Below are 21,347 nucleotides of genomic sequence, written 5' to 3' on the forward strand. Positions count from 1 at the left end.
GAAGTGTATAAAGATGTTTTGTAGTAAATATTTTTGCAATTAACAGTATGACATAGCTCATAATTATTATGTTAAAATCTCATAGTTAAAGATCAACCCTAAGGGTGTAAAATAGGGGTTTAAAATTTGTGTAGTCCACGCGGACGAAGTCGTGGGCATAAGCTAGTATATCATACGACTCGTACGTAACGTTGTTACTCAACGATTCTAATGTTCCTATACAGAAGTAGGAAGTAATAACAGGCATAATGGGCTGGACGTGTATTTTATTCAGATACAAGTTAGCCCTTGACACAGAGCATAGGTGATTGTCTGTGGCCCTTGACTACAATTCCGTTCCGCAGTTCCGCACCTCAAGGAAAAACTGGCCAAGTGCGAATCAGACTCGTGCACTGAGTGTTCCGTACTACAATCGTATTTTATCGACATTTTGCACGATAAATCAAAAACTACTTACTAGATCTCGCTCAAACCAATTTTCGGTGGAAGTTTGCATGGTATTAATGTAGGTACATCATATATTTTTTTTTAGTTTTATCATTCTCTTATTTTAGAAGTTAAAGGGGGGGGGGGACACATTTTACTACTTTGGAAGTGTCTCTCGCGCAAACTATTCAGTTAAGAAAAAAATTATATTGTAGGTAAAACTCAATATCATTTTTGAAGACCATAGATATAGATACCCACCCCACACGTATGGGTTTGATGAAAATAAAATTTTTGAGTTTCAGTTCTAAGTATGGGGAACCCCCAAATTTTTTTTTTTTATGTGAAAATCTTAATGCGGTTCGCACAATACATCAAGTTCCAACATAGTTATATAGTTCTTATAGTTTCCGAAAAAAGTGGTTGTGACATAGGTACGGACGGACAGACAAACATGACGAATCTATAAGGGTTCCGTTTTTTGTCATTTGGCTACGGAACCCTAAAAAGTACCCTTATAGGATCATTTTGTTGTCTGTCCGTCTGTCATGTCGTTTATAGGTTTTTAGGGATGTGGCGATCAGCATGTTCTGCTGGACACGACATCCAGAACTGTGCAGAGGGCAGTTGCCTCTCGTGTTCAACGCGCATCTGTAGGTCGTTAAATTTCCAAAAGCCTTTTCCTTTGAAGAAATAGGTCCTACCTGTGAATAAACAAACCTTATTAAATAGATATGATAGCCTATTGGTTAGGACGTCCGCCTTCTAATCGGAGGTCGCTTCGATCCCGGGCACGCACCTCTAACTTTTCTGAGTTATGTGCGTTAAGTAATTAAATATCACTTGCTGTAACGGTGAAGGAAAACATCGGGAGGAAACCTGCATGCCTGAGAGTTCTCCATAATGTTCTCAAAGGTGTGTGAAGTCTACCAATCCGCACATGGCCAGCGTGGTAGACTATGGCCAAAACCCTTCTCGCTCTGACAGGAGACCCGTGCTCTGTATTGAGCCGGTCGCGGTGATGGGTTGATCATGATGATGATGATTAAATAGATTACTATAAATGATATTCATAAGCACTTTTAAAAAGTTTACATGAATAAAAAAACATTCTATTCTATTCTATTCTATTCTATATCTTGCTTTTTTAATACATGTTATGGAAAACATTTGTTACTAACCGCCGTACTCAGAGTCGCTTAATCGTTACTTAAGTTTAGTTAAAACGAGACAGAGCTATATCTCTCACATAACTCTGTCTTGTTTTAACTCAATCTTAAGTAACGATTAGCGACTCCGAGTACGGCGGTAAGAGTTTCTTACCATCTTTCCATTGGAATACAGTATCAATATTGTAACCAACTCCTTTCCACCTCGCCATATCGCGAGGGTAGTCCAATTCAACGCGCCCCACTTTTTCATCGAATCTGTAAAAAATCGAGATAAGTATAAAATAATAAAATAAGTCCAATTAAATTCAATTCAAATTTTCTTTATTGCGTATTTGCGTTAGTTTACAGTTTAATTGAGAAATAGTTTGTCTTAATCCATACTAATCCGTATCCACACTAAGTAATAAGTATTATAAATGCGAAAGTGTGTTTGTCACTCTGTCCTTTCGTAGATCTGTCTGTCTGTCTTTTCACGGCCCATCCGTTAAACCGATTTTGACAAATATTGGTACAGTTATAGTTTGCATCCTGGGGAAGGACATAAGCTACTTTTTATGTCGGAAAATCAAAGAGTTCTCACGGGATTTTGAAGAATCGAAACTCACGCGGATAAAATCGTTGGCATTAATTAAAAATAATACATACATCCAATACATAGTGTCATTGAAGAAGTATGTTTTGCCATTGTGCCCCCAAACCATAGCAGCATCCAATTTTTCCAGATGTTCTGGTAAACCAAGTTGAACCAAGTTTTTGGGATACCCTGCCAGTAAATGTTGTGAATCGAACAAGTATAACTGCTTGCCTGAAAACAAAATGTAATATTAGCTTTGCGAACGTTTTAAAAAGAATAAAAACGGCCAAGTGCGAGTCAGGCTCGCGCAATGAGGGTTCCGTACTACAGTCGTATTTTTTCGACATTTTGTAGGATAATTCAAAAACTATGAATAAGATTTCGTTATAATTACTGTTAGTCCATAAGTTGATTGATCATAAGACATCAATCAATACACACGTCTGCACCAACGCCGTCTTCCATCATTTAACCACCAAACAAATAAAAGACATTATATTTCAACGAGGGTTCCGTACTACAGTCGTATTTTTTCGACATTATGCACGATAATCCAAAAACTATTATACATAAAAATAAATAAAAATCTGTTTTAGAATGCACAGGTGAAGACCTTTCATAATATGCTACCCCACTTAATATAGTTATCTTACTTCAAAAATTGAAAATACTACTTAATTATTTGTTCATGACCACAATTTAATTTTTTTTGTGTGATGTGACCACAAATTCACGGTTTTCAGATTTTTCCCCTAATGTCTGCTATAAGACCTGCCTACCTGCCAAATTTCATGATTCTAGATCAACGGAAAGTACCGTGTAAGTTTCTTGACAGAGCGACAGACAGACAACAAAGTGATTCGTTTATCCTTTTGAGGTACGGAACCCTAAAAAGGAAAATTGTAGGCCTTATATGTATTTCTTTATCTTCTAGGCAAGTTACCTATGAAGAAAGCAATTTTACGGTCTGGTCTTTCGTAAACCGTGTCAACATGAGTGAGATTTTGTGGCAACTCGGACCACATTCTTGAAATCTCAATCGGATATCCGGGGTAGCGACCGTTTGCACCTATCCTCCAGTGATACTGCAAAAAAGAATTAAATTAAATTGGATATTATTACATATTAAATTACATATAAAATACAGATAAAAAAAATAAAAAAAATGTTATGTTTGCAGTTTGTACTCACATTTTCATCTACCCGATACTCTACATAACTTTATTGTTATCAAAAGTTGCCTATATTCGACGCCGGGGTACAAAAGTTAGCTTGCCCCCCTGTCAAAAAAGGCAGTGGTATGCGTAGGGGACAAGCAGGATCGCAGCCCAAGTTTTGTGGGGTCCTGGTACAGTTCCTAGGGCTTTCGGTCCCGTCCTTTCGAGGACTGTGGGGCCCTTGGTCCGTGGACCCGTGGCATATTGGCCGGCTTGTCACCTTATTGTTACGCCACTGGCTGTGCCCGCGGCACCGCTCGCGTGGTCTCAGTGTAGTAGGTACCTATCGAAATTTATGGCAGTCGCCTTGCGCCCCCTAGGACTCTGCGCCCGGGCGCACCGCACCCCTTGAACCCCCGGGTAAAGACGGCCCTGTGTAAGAGAATACTTTAGATATAAGACCGCTTTTGCAGTCTTCTGCATAGTTTCTTCTGTATCTTGTATTATTTTCCTGTCTGTGTATAAAGATTTTATTACTTACTGTATTTTTGAAAATAAAGAGTTCTCCACGTATGAGGGTAACAGCATCGTAAGAAGTGTCACAAGTGTCGGGTATGTCCGGAGGCGGGGTAGGCATCATTGTCGTTGTCTCCACAGGATAATACGGGTTTTTCTCTGGATAGTCCTGACCAGGATCTCTTGGGTAATTTAGCCTCGGACGTGTAGGGTATTCGGGCCGAACATAAGGGTATCGCGGACGGTATGTCACTTGCGTTGTGGTATCCGTGGGTTTCGGATAATGGTGGTTGATGCGTCTTAGATGCTCTTCAGTTGTGTTGTAATATCGTCTATCGTTACTTCTATCGGGGTAGATTGGGTAATGAGGCCTGTCTGGATGGCTTGGTCTCTCGGTGTAGACAGTAGGATATCTGCTCGGCGTGTACAGTCGTTGTTCTGGGTGGTGATGATAGATATTAGGTCGTCTTATTATAGTCGTCGTATTTGTAGTAGTAGATGGTGGAGTTTTTACGGGCTCGTAGTACGTAATGTTCTCCGATGTTCCTTGATATTTATGACCTGAAAACATTGGATTACATTACTTCTATGCTATAATATTAGAAAGGAAAGATTTGTTTCTTTGTAATTAATTCACAGACTTTAATAATTATTTCACTATTAGAAAACTACTTTACTTTCTATGAAATAACCAAGTTTTTGCTTTATGAGGGAAATAACAGCGGAAAATGTTGCGAGGGCAGCTACAGAAATGGTAAATTTGGGGCTTTTTTACAATTATTACCTACTATTTCCCGTTATTATTTTCTAAATTGCAGTCCTAATTAAGAAATATTTATTGCCTCGCACCTATAAATTTTTTTTAGAACTGTACTATAGTAACGTTCGACACTACCGATTTCTTCCATGCCGTGTAAATTTTTCTGTAGGAAAATCCACCGTTTTCATTGATCGGAAATGTCCACGAAATGACAATAATTCGGCCGTTTGGCAAAGAAAGCGCGTTCCAGCTAACTCAATTATTCGATACTGCAACTGGGCCAGCACGTCTGCTCTTTTTATTCTGATAACAAATTTTAAGTATTTACTACTGGTGCATGTACATCCGTGTAAGCAAAATCATCATCATCATGATCAACCCATCGCCGGCTCACTACAGAGCACAGGTCTCCTCTCAGAGTGAGAAGGGTTTTGGCAATAGTCTACCACGCAGGCCATGTGCGGATTGGTAGACTTCACACACTTTGGAGAACATTATTGAGAACTCTCAGGTATGCAGGTTTCCTCACGATGTTTTCCTTCACCGTTAAAGCAAATGAAATTTTATTAATAAAACGCACATAACTCCGAAAAGTTAGAGGTGCGTGCCCGGGATCGAACCATTGACCTCCGATTAGAAGGCGGACATCCTAACCACTAGGCTATCATAGCTTCAAGCAAAATACTTAGTGCAAAAAAGTAGCAGAGTGACAACTTTTTAACTTTAGCAAGCTTTTTTTAGTCAGGTGCCTCCTAGTTAGGCATCTGCTGTCCGTCCATCTGTCTCTCTTAGGGTCGTGACATCTTTCTAATAATTAAAATACTTAGTATTGCTTTTTCTTGAAAAAGTAGGTAATGCGATGGACTTCACGATCCTCCTGCACAATCAATCTAGCAAGTCAGTCAAGATAACTTTATTATCATCATCATCATCAACCGATAGACGACTACAGCTGGACATAGGTCTCTTGTAGGGATTTCCACACGCCACGGCTATGCCACCTGAATCCAGCGGCTCCCTGTCGTCTGTCCACCTAGTTGGGGGGTCTTCGCACGCTGCGTTTTCAGATGCGAGGTCGCCATTCTGGCACCTCGGCGTCCCAACAACTGTCGGTTTTTCGATGTATGTGCCCTGCTCATTGCCACTTCAGCTTCGTAACCCACTGAGCTATGTCGGTTACTCGAGACTACGGATCTCCTCATTTTTGAGTTATTTTGGTTTGAGTTTAAAATAAAATAAATTAAAGTAACATAGTTTTATTAAAATTATCAACCGAATATCATCCTAAGTATAGAAATAAGATAGCTTATACAGGGTGTTACCAGAATGGTAGCAAAAACTTAGCGTTATTGTTTACCTATCAATCTAATACCAATAACCATTTGCCTCATTTTGTAGTTTTAGTGATTTAATATCTTTCAAACCCGCAATGCATAGCGCGCAAAACTAGGGTCAATGTCCCGCCTACGACAAGGCATTGCCTCCGAGTGGCCTACTTACGCAACGGTGTTTGACCTCTTGCATCAGTAAGATGTTTTATTTGCAATATATCGTGAACTTTTACAAAATATAAGATTTTTTAAAAAAAAATTGCGTCTTTTTTGTGGTATCATACCAGCAATCATACTATCACCTTTCTTCGTTTTTGCTAGCGTTCTGGTTACACCCTGTATTATAACGGTGGTTACGCACTCATCCGATCCAAGTCCGTGAAAATACGTTCCGAAGTTGTCATAGAACTATTTGTATGGTAGCTTATGACATAATATGACGCAGCTATTGTTTATATCCGTATTTTCACGGATTCGGATCGGATAAGTGTGTAATCGCTCTTAGAGTGTATTAATGTCTGTTATTACATCGCAATTGGGGGCAGCACTCAGGGTACGGCTTGCTAAAGTCTTGCACCGTGTAGCATGGGGGTGTCACCACTACGATTCCGCAACTGAAATAAATACGTACTTATTTACAAGAGCATTTTTTTTTAAAATTACCAACATAAAGAATGTTTAACAAATCCAACACTGCAAAAAACCACGAAGGTTTAAAAAGTGTGTCATTCCGTCTACTTCTTAATTACATTACATTTTATACAAAAATGGGGATCATTACAATTTGTTAATATAATATGATTTTAGCTTATATTTTAAATTTATTTACGCAAGTTCTACGAAAGTACAAAGAAAATGCTTGGCGGCATTTCTCCGTAACTCGTTCCACACTTCTCATTTGAATATTTAACCAATCACACTCGATGTAATTTTTGTCTACAAAAATTTCATTGAGTGTGATTTGTTAAAGTTAGGTATAGGTATTTATGTCTGTTCTGTAAGATTTCCGTAAAAATAACTAGTTTTATAGTTAGGTACACGGGTTTAAAGATTTGTGTGCAAATTCTTGAGAACGTGTAGGATATTTTAACGGATTTACTCTCTTCTTTAGATTAATAAATTTGGATTAATCGTCATCATTATCAAAATCCATCGCCGACTCTACTCTCAGAATGAGAAGGGTATGGCCATAGTCCACCATGCTGTCCAAGTGCGGGTTGCCAAACTTCATACCTACACTTTTGCGAACATTATGGAAAACTCTCAGGCATGCAAGTTTCCTCACGTTATTTTATAAATAAATAAAACATTTATTTTTCAATCATCTAGTTATCTAGTTACACACATACATGGATTTGATCTTGAACAATTTGCGTGCTTGTTGGAATAAGCATATACAATATTAAGAATGTTACAAGATCAAGAACTGGCTATCCTAGCTAGATTTTAAGATCTGTGTTAAGGATAGCCAGCCCTCTCCCTCGGTTATTTAAAAGTAAATAAATACAAATATTTTATCCCTAAATCTACAAAATTTCAATGAGTTTGATTGAATGATATTGAAATGAGAGCTATATTACGTTTGTTAGAAGCGCACTAAGAACATCTTATTGCTTGTTAAACTTTTAACACTAAGAACATCTTATTGCTTGTTAAACTTTTAACAAGCAATAAGATGTTCTTAGTGCGCTTCTAACAAACGTAATATAGCTCTCATTTCAATATCATTCAATCAAACTCATTGAAATTTTGTAGATTTAGACTTAAAACGCACACAACTCCGAAAAACTAGTGGTGCATGCCCGGGATCGAACCCCGGGCCCTTCGAATAGGATGCTGACGTCATAACCTTCAGGCCATTGCCTGTTTTAAAAACTTTAAACCATCATAGTAAAAGAAAACTTACGTGGCAAACTGCACATGCGTCTTCCTGCAACGATATTCCATGCAGCTGTCCTTGGACGGCGCCGCTTTACCTAACGGTATCACCGCGTCCAGTTTCGAGATGTAACATCCTTCGACGCCCTCTGGAATTGTAACAATTAATTAATTTAATAGAGTTCTTTAGAAGTTTCTTTTAGAGTTAGACTCAGAGCTATATCTCTCACATGCGACTCTGAGTACGGCAGTTAGTGTAGTAAGTATAGGTATATAAACCAAACCGTGGCAATTGTGTTGTAGCTTTTCTTTATACATATTATAATTAAGTTGTAATGTTTTCGTTTTGTAAATTCAAACAGACAAAAAAATCAGATAATAGGTAGGTATTCGTATTATGGTATTGAGAATCTCCTTGACTTAAATATTCTAATCTGTGTTGACTTTTGACTTGACTTGATAATATAAGTAGGATAAACTAAAGATCATGGCGTGATGCCTATTGATTGAGTAAATAAAATATGTAAGTACCTACTTACTAAGTAAGTATTTTTTTTAAATTCATTATAGGTATACGCTTGACCACAATCACACCTGATGGGAAGTGATGATGTGGCCTAAGATGGGACGCCTTTACCTAGAAGATGCCTATTCACTCTTGTCTTAAAGATACCCGGGTTGTAATTGGTAGGAAACACATATCGCGGAAGAGTATTCCAAACCTTAGCCATACGTATGAGGAATGATGACGCAAAACGTTTCGTGCGTGTAGGTGTGTACCTAGGTAGTAGTACCTAGTAGGTACCTACAAAATATGAAACTTGCTATAAAACAAAATAACATTTTGTTTTGTTAAGAACCATGTAGGTACCTACCGTTACTAAAAATTTAATTATATCTAATACTAGCTGCCCCGGCGAACTTCGTACCGCCTAACAGTCGATTCAAATTTTTTAAATTTTTCTCTCCGTAAGAACCATCCTCGTACTTCAAGGAAAGTGAAAAGCTAGCAAACAGACAGACAGACACACTTTTGCATTTATAATATTAGTATGGATTGTGCTGGAGGGAGATCGCACGAGCAGCAGTGAAAAATTCATAGCCACGCGACCACTCTGTCAAGAGTGAACGATTGAGAAGAAGAAAATGTAAATTATAACTTACCGAATCTCTTAGGCTTTTCCTCTAAAGGTGCCAGTCCAACGGCCGCGAAAGCGATGCAAGCCATCGACAAGAATACAAGTGTTTCCTTCAACATGTTTTTTTATATTGATAAAATAATTATTAACAGCTTCTGTAGATTATGTGCCTACATAGACCTACTATGTTGTAGGTACTGGTCATACTGACCTTACTATCAGTACGCTTAGTACCAGATTTTTATCTCAACAACGTTTATAGTATTCGAGTGTCGAAAACCTTCTGCATTATATTAATCTTCACTGTCTTGTTTTAAAGCTCAAGTTTGTCTACACTTCTACAGCCAGCGCTCCAAGCGGAAACATTGCGAAATTAAAATCAGTGGCATTGAATATTTGACTTCAATTCAAGGCTGTTTAGGTCCATTTTACTGTAACGCAGATGTATTTCGACTCTCGAATTTGGTTTCGTTTGGTGAGACGTAAAATCTTGTACTACGGGTACAGATTTTTTATCTCAACAACGTTTATAGTATTCGAGTGTCTAAAACCTTCTGCATTATATTAAACTGGATCTTCACTGCCTTGTTTTAAAGCTCAAGTTTGTCTACACATCCACAACCAGCGCTCCAAGCGGAAACGTTGCGAAATTAAATCAGAGGCATTGAATTTTTGACTCCAACGCCCAATTTTTGATTTTTGTGACGCTCTTTAGGTCACTTTTACTTTGGCGGTATTGTGCTTCGACTCTCGAATTCTAGCAACGTTTGGTGAGACCACAGAGCTGCTCTATGGGTGAGACGTAAAATCTTATACTAAGCGTACTGTACCCATATTATAAATGTAAAAGTGTGTTTGTCTGTTGGTTTGTCCTTCAATCACGTTGCAACAGAGCAACTGATCAACGTGATTTTTTGCATGGTTATAGTTAAAGACCTGGAGAGTGACATAGGCTACTTTTTATCCCGGGAAATCAAAGAGTTCCCACGGGATTTTTAAATGTCTAAATCAGCTAGTCAGACATATTTAAATAATAAAGAAGATTATTTTAATTCGTTTTTGCCAAGCTTGTATCCGCTTGTACGGTGCAATGATGTATTTGGATTAATTCCCTACAACATGTTATGTTTGTAAGTACCTATTACTTATGCGCTATAATTGAGAAGAGCTTCACGCTGCTCTCATCTGAGAGCATCTGAGGCAGATGACATTGTCTGTCGCAGGGGCTACAAGGCAGAGAAAAGCCAGAGACAGAACAATTTGGAAGGCAATGGAGGAGGCCTATGTCGGAAGACACTGAGGTGTTAAAACGGCTACCGAAGACGCAACTTGTTATAGATACTTACTTAATATTAAAATAATATGTCAGTTGTTTCTAAATTAACAAATTGTAAATTATTGTGAACCCTCAGAAAAATAAAGGCTTATTTATTTATTTATTTATTATCACGCTGCTTGAATTTTCTTTTTTTTCTTTTTCTTTTCTTTTGATTAAGTACACTTAAGGTTAAGCACTTAAATAACTAGGCGAAATCACAGAATATGCCGGCATTAAGAACTTTTGCAGGCATATTGGGGTAGGTATGCATTATAGATCGGAAATGTACCTACACGATATCACAATAATTTGGCTGTTTGGCAGAGAGGCGCGATCGAGCTAACTCGATTATTAGATTCTGTATAACTGAGCCAGGCACGTCTTATAACATTTTTTTGGTTATGAATAATTAAAAGTTCTCCATAATTATTATTCAGATGTGTAGCATACAGGCAAATAACACATACAAACTTACATTCATACTAACACATGTACTACATTCAAAACACTGCACTGTCGTCTCAGTGGCAAGGGGCAGAGCAGGTAGCTTGAAAGCCGATAGCTCCTAAAATATTCTGTAAGAAATCAGACTCATATAATTATAACTTGTAGTAACATAATTGGGTATTTGACTCCAATTTTTTTATTGCTTGATTATAAACTACGCTAAAAATAATGAGATAAACTGAAAAACTAATTAAATCGATCAAATAACAAAAAAGTTATAAGTATTTAAATATTTCTGATTAGACAGAGATAGCGATATATCATTTTGACGTCACACCCTACTAATGCCTTAGTAGCTTCGTGCGGTTTCATACAAATTTTCATTTTGCGAGAAAGGGATAGAAGACCCTCCAAAATTAAAATGCCTGTAACTTTGTAAATCTTTGTTGGATTTTAATATTTTTTTCAGCGTACGTCATTATTTTTATCCTAGTTTATAATAAAGTAATAATATTTATCAAATTCAAAAGTAGAAAAATACCCAATTGTAAACAATTATGTTTCTACAACAAATATGTATTTCTCATTGTAAGTGAACTATTTGTGTTCTTTTTGAGAAAATAAAATGTCTTTAAACCGAAGAAAATAAATGTTAATATCTAGAAAAAATATCGCTATAAAATAATTAACAATATGTTTATTAGAGTTTTGTTAAACAAGAGTAAAATTAATATCGATCAGTGATCCTTTCTTCTATGTTGTTAATCGCATTCCACAGTGGGCTTGCAGCATCCTGGGTACGGTTTGGTCTTGTCAAAAACTGCACGGCACGGAGGCTGCACCATGACAGTTCCGCACCTGAAATGAAGAGGAATAATACTTACTTAGTTATTTTCATCTCACAATCTTTTTGCAGTTCTGGTCGGACCTGCTCATTGCCAAGTCAGCTTGTTAATCTTTGAGCTATGTCGGTCGCTTTTGTCGTTCTGCGCATGACTCCGCAAAGCTGATGTTGGTTGCCGAGATCGAACTCCGGACCCTCGCAACAGGAGGCTGACGTCTTAACCTTCAGGCCATTGCCACTTTTTATAACTTTAAATCAGTGGTTAAAATTAGTGTAAGTAAGTAAATAATTAAGTAATATAGTTAAAATTAATTTAAAACTAATGTAAGCTTACAGCGTTTAAACTACCGTGAGTGATTTTGATTCTAAATAAATGTCCCGGGAAAAGTTTCTAGTACCGCGGAAGATACGGGAAGCGATCGAAATTAGTCGCCACCCGAATTTCAATCGTGACAATGGATGGATCTACCCTCAGCGTGGAAACCGCTTTTTGACGCTAAGACAAGGGCATCAGTCGTGGGACAGGACACCATTAGCTTCGCGTGCCTGGATTTCGGTGACGGTTCCAGCGATGAAGATCAGCAAGAACTGTCGGGAGACGATCGGAAGTTGTCTCCCCCCCCCACCCCAGCCACCCTCACAACGGGTTCTACGGGCAGCGGCACGCGCGAGTCGCGACCCGCAGTCAAAATCGCGGCGCGTGCGCGAACGGACTCCCTTGAAAAAGGACCCCGGATGGGTTCGAAACTAGTCGGGCTAACGTCGACTAAACACCTGAGTACAGCCGGGACAGATATTATCTAGAATGTAAGCTTACAGGTTAGCCGTTAGATGTTATAATCGGTTCACTAATGAATGACAAAAAACGTATGACAAATTATCAGTTCACCAAAAACTTTTGAAAAACTAATCAAATCACAAACGTCGTATACCGCAAACATATCATTTTACAAAAGATCATTTGACAAATATTCTATTCACAAATGTTTAACTTTCCAAATTTTTAAAAATTTATTATTTCACCAAATAATTTGTTTTTCAAATTCGCGATTTCACAAAATAATAGATGATAAATTTATTATTTGATAAAATAACTAATTAACAAAAAACATACAAAAAGTCTGTTTTGCATACATATGCAAACCCCTATGCAACGCATCAATAATATCAAGGGGCTCCTTTTTTCTGGGTGCGAAAAAAGAAATAACCCACGAAGGGGATGGCGGGGTCTCAGACCCCGCCATCCTCTTCTAACCTAACCGTTCCGAGTCGGAGTGCCCCAAGTCCCGAGCTCGCTTCGCTCGCTCTTGACGGTGGGAGCGGGGGGGGAGGAAAGAGACCTCCCACCATAGTGGTGGTCTCTTCTCGGCGACCGGGGCCCGTTGACGGAGCGGAGGAGGGGCTCCGTTTTTCTGGGTTGAAAGAGACCCCCCATTATAGTAAGCGGTCTCTTCCGTCGGCCCGGTCGACACATAAAAGATTTGAGTGAATTCTTAAAGTATTTATCAAACAGTTCATTTTATCAAACAATTCATTTTATCAAAAAAAAAGTGCGATATATTGTTTTACTAATTAACACGATTAAAGAAATCAATTGTTTCTCAAATGATATTTTATGAAATAACAATTTGTCTGGTAATTTGTTTTATCAAATGAAGTATTTGTAGAAACATAAGTTTTATAACGATCATAAAACGATTCATAATTTTGCCAAAATTTGTTTGGGAAATGAAACTTTGTCATTTGTTTTTTGTCAATTGATCGGTCACCGTTATAATCATATTATTATAGTTGATTGTTAGCGCATCTTAAGTCGACGCAATTGTATTATAGTTTGGCTAAAATTTGTACGCCTTACATAGGCATGAAATAGTGTGACATTTAAATTGTACCTTACAAACATATCTATTTCAACAAATAAATAGATTTCGATTTTTGATTTTGATTTTGATCATAGTAAAAGAAAACTTACGTGACAAACTGCACATGCGTCTTCCCGCAACGATACTCTATGCAGCTGTCCTTTGAGGGTGCCGCTTTACCGAACGGTATCACCGCATCCAGTTTCGAGATGTAACATCCTTCTATACCCTCTGGAATTATAACAATTGGGTATTTGACTCCAATTTTTTAATTACTTTATTATAAACTATGATAAAAATAATGACGTAAACTGAAAAAACTAATTAAATCGATCAAATAACAAAAAAGTTATAAGCATTTAAATATTTCTGGTTAGACAGAGTTATCAATATAGAATTTTGACGTCACACCTTACTAATGCCATAGTAGCTTCGTGCGGTTTCATACAAATTTTCGTTTTGCGAGAAAGGGATAGAAGACCCTCCCACTCCAAAATTAAAATGCCTGTAACTTTGTAAATCTTTGTTGGATTTTAATATTTTTTCAGCGTACGTCATTATTTTTATCCTCGTTTATAATAAAGTAATAATATTTATCAAATTCAAAAGTAGAAAAATACCCAATTATTGAACTACACTGAACCAAAAGCCTAATTTCCTATAATCCGCTGAAACAGGTCGAATCTGTATCATGCAAAACACACTCGACGCACGTCGTCGTGCCTCGAGTGTGTTTTGGGATTTGTGTGGTGCTGCGTGGTGGCTGCTTTTTCCTGCATGGTTAGCAGTGGGAGCGCGGGCGGTGCATTTCGCATGCTGCATGTTGCACCATACAGATTCGACCTGTTTCAACGGATTATAGCAAATTAAGCTGTTGGTTCATTTTATATCATAGACTTCCGCAAAGTAACGCCTGCTTCTATACAACAATTAGCTTATGCTCGCGACTTCGTCCGCGTGGAGTACACAAATTTCAAACCCCTATTTCACCCCCTTAGGGGTTGAATTTTTAAAAATCCTTTCTTAGCGGATGCCTACATCATAATAGCTATCTTCATGCCAAATTTCAGCCCGATCCGCCCAGTAGTTTGAACTGTGCGTTGATAGTAGAGGTGTCAAATACAGGTTCATGTGTGTATCACAATATTATCACGTGTTACAGACAAATATTTAATAATTATTAACGTTACATTATTTTGTTACAAAAAAAAAAATTGCTTGAACCGTGAGGCGCAAGCAGAAAAATGGGTGCAATCGATTTTCGACCTTATTGACATACGTCAGAAAACAGCATTTTAGCAATCTATGAATTATACTGAGCAAGAATATGACAAAAAACAACTTTCTCGTAACCGTCAATAAGGTCGAGATTTGCTTGCACCGATTTCACCATGAGGCGCAAGCAGATAAATGGGTGCAAACGATTTCCGACCTTATTGACATAGGGAACAACATTTTAACAATCTATGAATGATACCTACTGAACAAGAATATGACAAAAAACAACTTTCTCATAACCGTCAATAAGGTCGAGAACTAGGGTATAGCTTGTATTTAACTCGATTGATTTAAATTTTAAATTTTACTCTTAATAGGTACCCAATGCATACCTTCGCGACAGGTCGAAATGGCAATCGGGGAGGGAATGCCCCGCACACCCGCACGGCCCCTGTGCTAACCCAGTGCGGGCGAGCGAGGGTGACGTGCGGGTGTGCGGGGTGTCACCCCCGCCTCATACCCCGATTGCCATCTCAACCTGTCGCGGAATACAGTACCTAGTACCTACCTATGTATGTAAAAATAAAAACAAGTAGAACGATAAAGCAATGTCAAGTAGATACCTACAATACAATAGGTAGGTAAGTTTACCTAGGTACCTATAAAAAAATCTTTTTAGTAGGTAACTACTATATTTATTATCATACATTTCTACATATTTATTATCATACGAATTATAAAATGATGATGATGATTTCTAAAAAGAACAATACCACTTCACGTACCTAACCTTATTACCTATAATACTTAAATGTATGATAATACCTACACTTTGAAAAACATTTTCTCATACGATTTATAAAATGACGCAAGTATTTCCAAAAAGAACAAATCTACTATAATAGGTATTATTAACGCGCGACACACATCTATCACAACACAAAAATGTACCTAATCTACATTATTTTGCCTAATCTACATTACAATTATTCGCATTAAATATTTATCGACACTCAAGTTCACAAATAAATAAAACTGCATTCAAAATTTATTACGAAACAAACAAAATGATAAAAATACTAGCCGCATACTCGTATCATCACAGTCAACATGTAACAGGCCAATACGAAAATTCGATGTAATAATTATTCACCGTCGAATCGCGACGATATTTGTATTCAGCTGTACCTACCTAATATATTTTATTCTAATATCGTCGCTCGGTCGCGCCGCGCGCGGCGTATCAAAGATCGTTCGATCTTTGATACGCCGCGCGCCTGAGTTATTTTTTAGGAAGGATTTTCTCAAATTTTCACTACTTATTATATATTGTATTCAATTTTGTTTTAATCTAAACACGAATATCTTGAATACATTTATATATTTAATAAATTTATTAGGTACATTATTTTTTGACACCTCTAGTTGATAGATCAGTCAGTCAGTCAGTCACCTTTTCTTTTTATATATTTAGATTATTGAACTAGTTCGGTAAAATTCGACCTAAGTCGGCGCCAAACCAAACAGACAAAAAAAATTAGATAAGTAGGTAGTAGGTAGGCGTATTTAGAATCTCCTTGCCTTGACTTAAATAGGTATTGTAATCTGTGTTGACTTTTGACTTTTTTTTAACAGAGATAGCGAGCAAACGAGCAGGCGGGTCACCTTATGCTTAGTGATTACCGCCGCCCATGAACATTTGCAGTACCAGAGGAACTGAAGATGCGTTGTCGGCCTTACAGGAATTTGTTGTTCCGCCCCTTGAATAACCCCATGTTGTAATCTAGTGGGAACACCGCCGATGGGAGTTGATTCCACAGTTTGCATGACTTGACTTGATAATAATATAATATAGTATATCGTACGAGACAGGTCGAGATGGCAATCAGGGTATGAAGCGGGGCGCACCCACCCTGATTGCCAGTGGCGTGCACAGTGTTCGAAGCCAGGGTAGGCATTAGTTAGGTAGGAACCTGTTTACATGCAGGTCATAATGAAAAATATGCATTGAGCTTATTACAACTGGGGTAAGCAGTGAATTTATGCCTCTATGACCTGCACGCCACTGCTGATTGCCATCTCGACCTGTCACGTACTAGGTATAGGTAGGTGAGAGTACTAAAGATCATGGCGTATAATGCCTATTGATTGAGTAAGTAAATAAATTCAAAAATAATAAATTAAAAAAGTGATTTTAGCGGCACGATGCTGTGTAGAAACCTATCAGGGGTAGACAGTGGCGTGCAGCTCATAGAAGCATAAACACACTGCTTACCCTCATTGTAATAAATGAATGCTTATTTTTCATTATAACCTGCCGTAAAATGAGTTCATACCTAAATGCATACTCTGGCTTGAACTCCTGTGCACGCCACTGGGGGTAGGTAAGTATAACTTTAATGAAACTGTGAAGCCCCTTTCAAGTTACCCCGCTTCCATTCATAGACTTCATCATCACAGGCGATAATCAGACAGGTGAGATCGCTGTCAAGGGCTAACTTGTATTAGAATTTAAAAAAGAAGCACAAAACTTGATTTAAATAGGTATAAAATTATTTACCGAATCTCTTCGGCTTTTCCTCCAAGGGTGCCAAAGCAACGGCCGCGAAAGCGACGCAAACCAGCGACAACAAGACGACTGTTTCTTTCAACATGTTTGATATTAATAAAATAATGACTTTTGTATAATTCCTATGTGCCTATTTAGACCTACCTACTATGTTGTAGATACGACTGGTCGTATCTACAACACATTACGGCATTACTGGTCATAGCACGACCTTACTATCAGAAATATTTATATAATAAAGAAGATATTTGAGTTTGTTACTAATAAGTTTGTATAATGCGTACAAAATGTCTTCTCACGCGTCATTTTAACTTTAGGTGTCATACTCAATTGTTATGTTAAAAGTACGATTTTAATTCTTATCTAAATATATAAAAGGAAAAGGTGACTGACTGACTGACTGACTGATCTATCAACGCACAGCTCAAACTACTGAACGGATCCGGCTGAAATTTGGCATGCAGATAGCTGTTATGTCGTAGGCATTCGCTAAGAAAGGATTTTTGAAAATTCAACTCCTAAGGGGGTGAAATAGGGGTTTGAAATTTGTGTAGTTCACGCGGACGAAGTCGCGAGCATAAGCTAGTCTATATATATAAAAGGAGAAGGTGACTGACTGACTGATCTATCAACGCACAGCTCAAACTACTGGACGGATCGGGCTGAAATTTGGCATGCAGATAGCTATTATGACATCCACTAAGAAACGATTTTTGAAAATTCAACTCCTAAGGGGGTTAAATAGGGGTTTGAAATTTTGTAGTCCACGCGGACGAAGTCGCGAGCATAAGCTAGTTTATTATAAAATTATTATAAAGGTGAAATATAATTCTAAAGGTGAACCCATACCATAGTTTTGTCATGCCAACCCATAGAGTTAAAATGGCGCGTGAAAGTCATTTTGTACGGACTATAATAATATCTTGCTTATAAGTCCCGCAAATTGCTATTGCGTTGGAACCATGTCTCATTAACATCGAAATTACGTCATTTGACGTATATTTAAGTAAAAATATGCCATCAGCTTGAAACTTCAGTCTAGTGCTGACGTTACTAAAATGGCGGCCACGCGCATTAGCAATTTGCGGGACTTATACTGGGGGCTCTCCTGCGATTCAGTCCGAAGCGAGAGGTTGGTGGGGCCAAGGAATGTGAAGGGGTTTTTTTTTTTTTAAATCTTTATTTTTATGGTAGGTACTTTTGCCCGACACGGACACGCCAGCCCCATCGTAACCTAAATTACAATCTAAATTTCATAATGGAGTGCAACAGATAGACCCAAAGAGATATTACTGCTTATGCAGGAATATTTCAATAATTGATTTAAAACTTTCTGTTGCCGGTACACTGAGAAGACTCGTAAAACCACCTATGTCATATTTATTCATGTTATATTTCTGCACCAGCATCTCCCTCCGCAAGTTATATCTGCTACACTCCACTAGTACGTGCTGGACATCATCTGCCATACCACAAGTATCGCACTTGTCAATGGGGCATCAAGTCACATAGTCCCACAAAAAACGTGAGTATACCTACCTACTAATACTATAGGTACGGGCCATGACCTGAAATAAAGAAATTTTATTTATGTATCTATTTATTTTTATAACATAGATATATTTACATAATCATAGGTATAGTAACGAAATAACTGATACGCTTGGATCACTGCTTCTCGTCACATCGTATAGAGGGACAACATGCAGGGTACGTCTTGCTCTCGTCTCGCACCACGTAGCATGGGGGAACTGCCCCTACAGAACCGCAACTGAAACAAGTAGGTACATCGTTTTACTTAAAAAACCGGTTAAGTGAAGTCAGGCTCGCGCAACGAGGATTCCGTAATACAGTCGTATTTTTTCGACATTTTTCCCGATAATTCAAAAACTATGATGTATAAAAATAAATAAAAATCTGTTTTAGAATCCACAGGTGAAGCCCTTTCATATGATACCCCACTTGATATAGTTATCTTACTTAGAAAATTGAAAATACTAATTATTAGTTCATGACCACAATTTAATTTTTTTGTGTGTGATGTAACCACAAATTCACGGTTTTCAGATTTTTCCCCTAATGTCTGCTATAAGACCTACCTACCTGCCGAATTTCATGATTCTAGGTCAAAGGGAAGTACCCTGTAGTTTTCTTGACAGATAGACGGACAAACAGACAGACAACAAAGTGATCTTATAAGGGTTCCGTTTTTCCTTTTTAGGTACGGAACCCAAAAAAGGCGATAATGAGCTGGTATAAAAGAAAAACTTACGTCACAAACTCCACCAGGCTCTTCCCGCAACGATACTCCATACAGCCCTCCTTCGAGGGCGCTGCTTTACCGAACGGTATCACCGAGTCCAGTTCCTCGATGTAACATCCTTCGATGCCCTCTGGAATTTAACGATGGGATATAATAAATCGTGCGGAAGTATACTCTCGTTACGACCAGAGGCGGATTATCCCAAAGAAAAACTAGGCACATGCCTAGAGGTGCGAGATTACGGAGGGGCTCTAGGCATAGGGGGAGGGGGAGAGGGGGGATTAGGGGGGAGGGGGGGGCGTCTGCGCTTCAGATATATTCGTTTCTATGCAAAATCTTGGAGTGACCGCCTCTTCTTTAATATAGCAAAGTGTCAAGTCAAGAAAACAAATAAGTTGGTGACTGCTAATAGGATAGGTTAATATTAGAGCGAGCGGTGTTCAAATATGTTTGCGAAAAATTAACATATGGACTACCAGAAGTAAGCAAAATGAACTGATAAAAGTGGGAAATCTTTTAATAAAAATTTCAAGTGACTGTATTAAATTAAAACTAAAGCGTGCGAAAAAATACGAAGTGGCCGAAAACGGTACTAATAACAAAGAAAATAACTGCATAACCGGTTTGAGTTAAGTCATTAAAAAAATACTTTTTGGGATACTTTTTTGTGCTAATAATATTGATATTACTTTATAATAGAAGTACGGTTAGCAGCAAGAAAACCCCCGCACCCACACCCGCACCGGGTTAGCGCGGGGGTTGTGCAAGTGTGCGGGGCGTTTTCACCTCGATTGCTAGCTCAACCTGTCGTATACTATACACACCGCAATAGTTATATTTAAACTTACCGAATCTCTTAGGCTTTTCCTCCAAGGGTGCCAAACCAACGGCCCCGAAAGCGACGCAAACCAGCGACAACAAGACGACTGTTTCCTTCAACATGTTTGATATTAATAAAATTATATAATTAATAACTTCTACCTATATAATATTATGTACCTACTAGATATGTTGTTGATATAATACGATTTCTGCTCTGTCTGACCTCGTGATCAGAATATTTACGTTACAAAAAAGATGACCTTTCTGGCGCAATGATGAGCGCTGTCTTTATAAGCGGGTGGTTCAAGGTTCGATTCCTGGCAGGGGCAATTCTGCAACTTATAATTTCTAAATTGCCTTTGCAGTCTGGTCTGGTAGCAGGTTTCGGCCGTGGCTAGTTACCACCCTACCGGTATAAGTCCCGCAAATTGTTATTGCGCTGGAACCATGTCTCATTAACATCGTATCATCGACGTCACAGGCAGGTGTCAGATATGTGTACGTCAGCCCTAAAATTTACAAACCCTCTAAAAACCCCCTAACATTTGTCATATACCTAGTCGATTCAGGATCAAACCGAGAGTTCCCTCGCCCTAATTCACTCTGGTATTGAGGCAGAATCACAGGATCAAGAACTTTTGCAGGCATATTTGGGTAAGTATATGAATTGTTGATCGGAAATATACACGATATCACAATAATAATTTGGCTGTTTGGCAGAGAAGCGCGATCGAGGTAACTCATTTCTTAGATTCTGTAATAACTGAGCCAGACATGTCGGGTGTTTTTATTCTGATAACAATAGGTATTATATTTTATTCACGAGTGCAGGCTTCAGAATCTTAATTCTAAGAATAATATTATATACGGAAAGAATAGTTTAGCGCTCTCTCTGTTAAGCAATTCCATACAAATGACAGAGCCAAAAAACTCAGTGGGTGTTAATGATGCAACTTTGGCAGGAAATGGGGACAACTGAGGGCATACAACCCCTGCAATAGATTTCGTACCAGTTCTAGCCGTAGATTTTATCTTTAAATCTTTTCATAAG

General features: G+C 38.1%; 1 protein-coding gene across 4 annotated transcripts; it reads right to left on the minus strand.

Moving 5' to 3' along the window:
- Positions 1 to 249: 249 nt before the first annotated feature.
- On the minus strand, positions 250 to 20,439 carry LOC117997129 (matrix metalloproteinase-14-like). Of its 4 annotated transcripts, none has more exons than XM_034985306.2 (8): positions 20,323 to 20,439; positions 19,484 to 19,604; positions 6,465 to 6,550; positions 3,871 to 4,406; positions 3,116 to 3,257; positions 2,244 to 2,403; positions 1,750 to 1,853; positions 250 to 1,130 (listed from the first exon to the last, which is right to left on the minus strand). In XM_034985306.2, the coding sequence occupies exons 1-8, from the start codon at positions 20,414 to 20,416 to the stop codon at positions 982 to 984; spliced, it is 1,392 nt and encodes a 463-aa protein (XP_034841197.2). In that variant the 5' UTR covers positions 20,417 to 20,439; the 3' UTR covers positions 250 to 981. The 4 variants fall into 4 exon arrangements, with proteins under 4 accessions (XP_034841197.2, XP_034841201.2, XP_034841196.2 ...); XM_034985310.2 differs by lacking the exons at positions 19,484 to 19,604; positions 20,323 to 20,439 and adding exons at positions 7,843 to 7,963; positions 17,203 to 17,401; XM_034985305.2 differs by lacking the exons at positions 19,484 to 19,604; positions 20,323 to 20,439 and adding exons at positions 13,535 to 13,655; positions 17,203 to 17,400.
- Positions 20,440 to 21,347: the final 908 nt, after the last annotated feature.

This window comes from Maniola hyperantus, chromosome 4 (genome assembly GCF_902806685.2).
Source record: "Maniola hyperantus chromosome 4, iAphHyp1.2, whole genome shotgun sequence".
Classification (NCBI taxonomy): Eukaryota; Metazoa; Arthropoda; class Insecta; order Lepidoptera; family Nymphalidae; genus Maniola; species Maniola hyperantus.

What these genes read in the sequence shown, in the direction of transcription:
- LOC117997129 (XM_034985306.2), bottom strand. Translation starts at nt 20,416, where the DNA reads ATGTTGAAGGAAACAGTCGTCTTGTTGTCGCTGGTTTGCGTCGCTTTC. An exon ending in GGAAAAGCCTAAGAGATTCG is followed by an intron (nt 19,605 to 20,322) that starts GTAAGTTTAAAT and finishes GTTAAATTCCAG; the next exon opens with AGGGCATCGAAGGATGTTAC. An exon ending in AGCCTGGTGGAGTTTGTGAC is followed by an intron (nt 6,551 to 19,483) that starts GTAAGTTTTTCT and finishes TATTTATTTCAG; the next exon opens with TTGCGGAATCGTAGTGGTGA.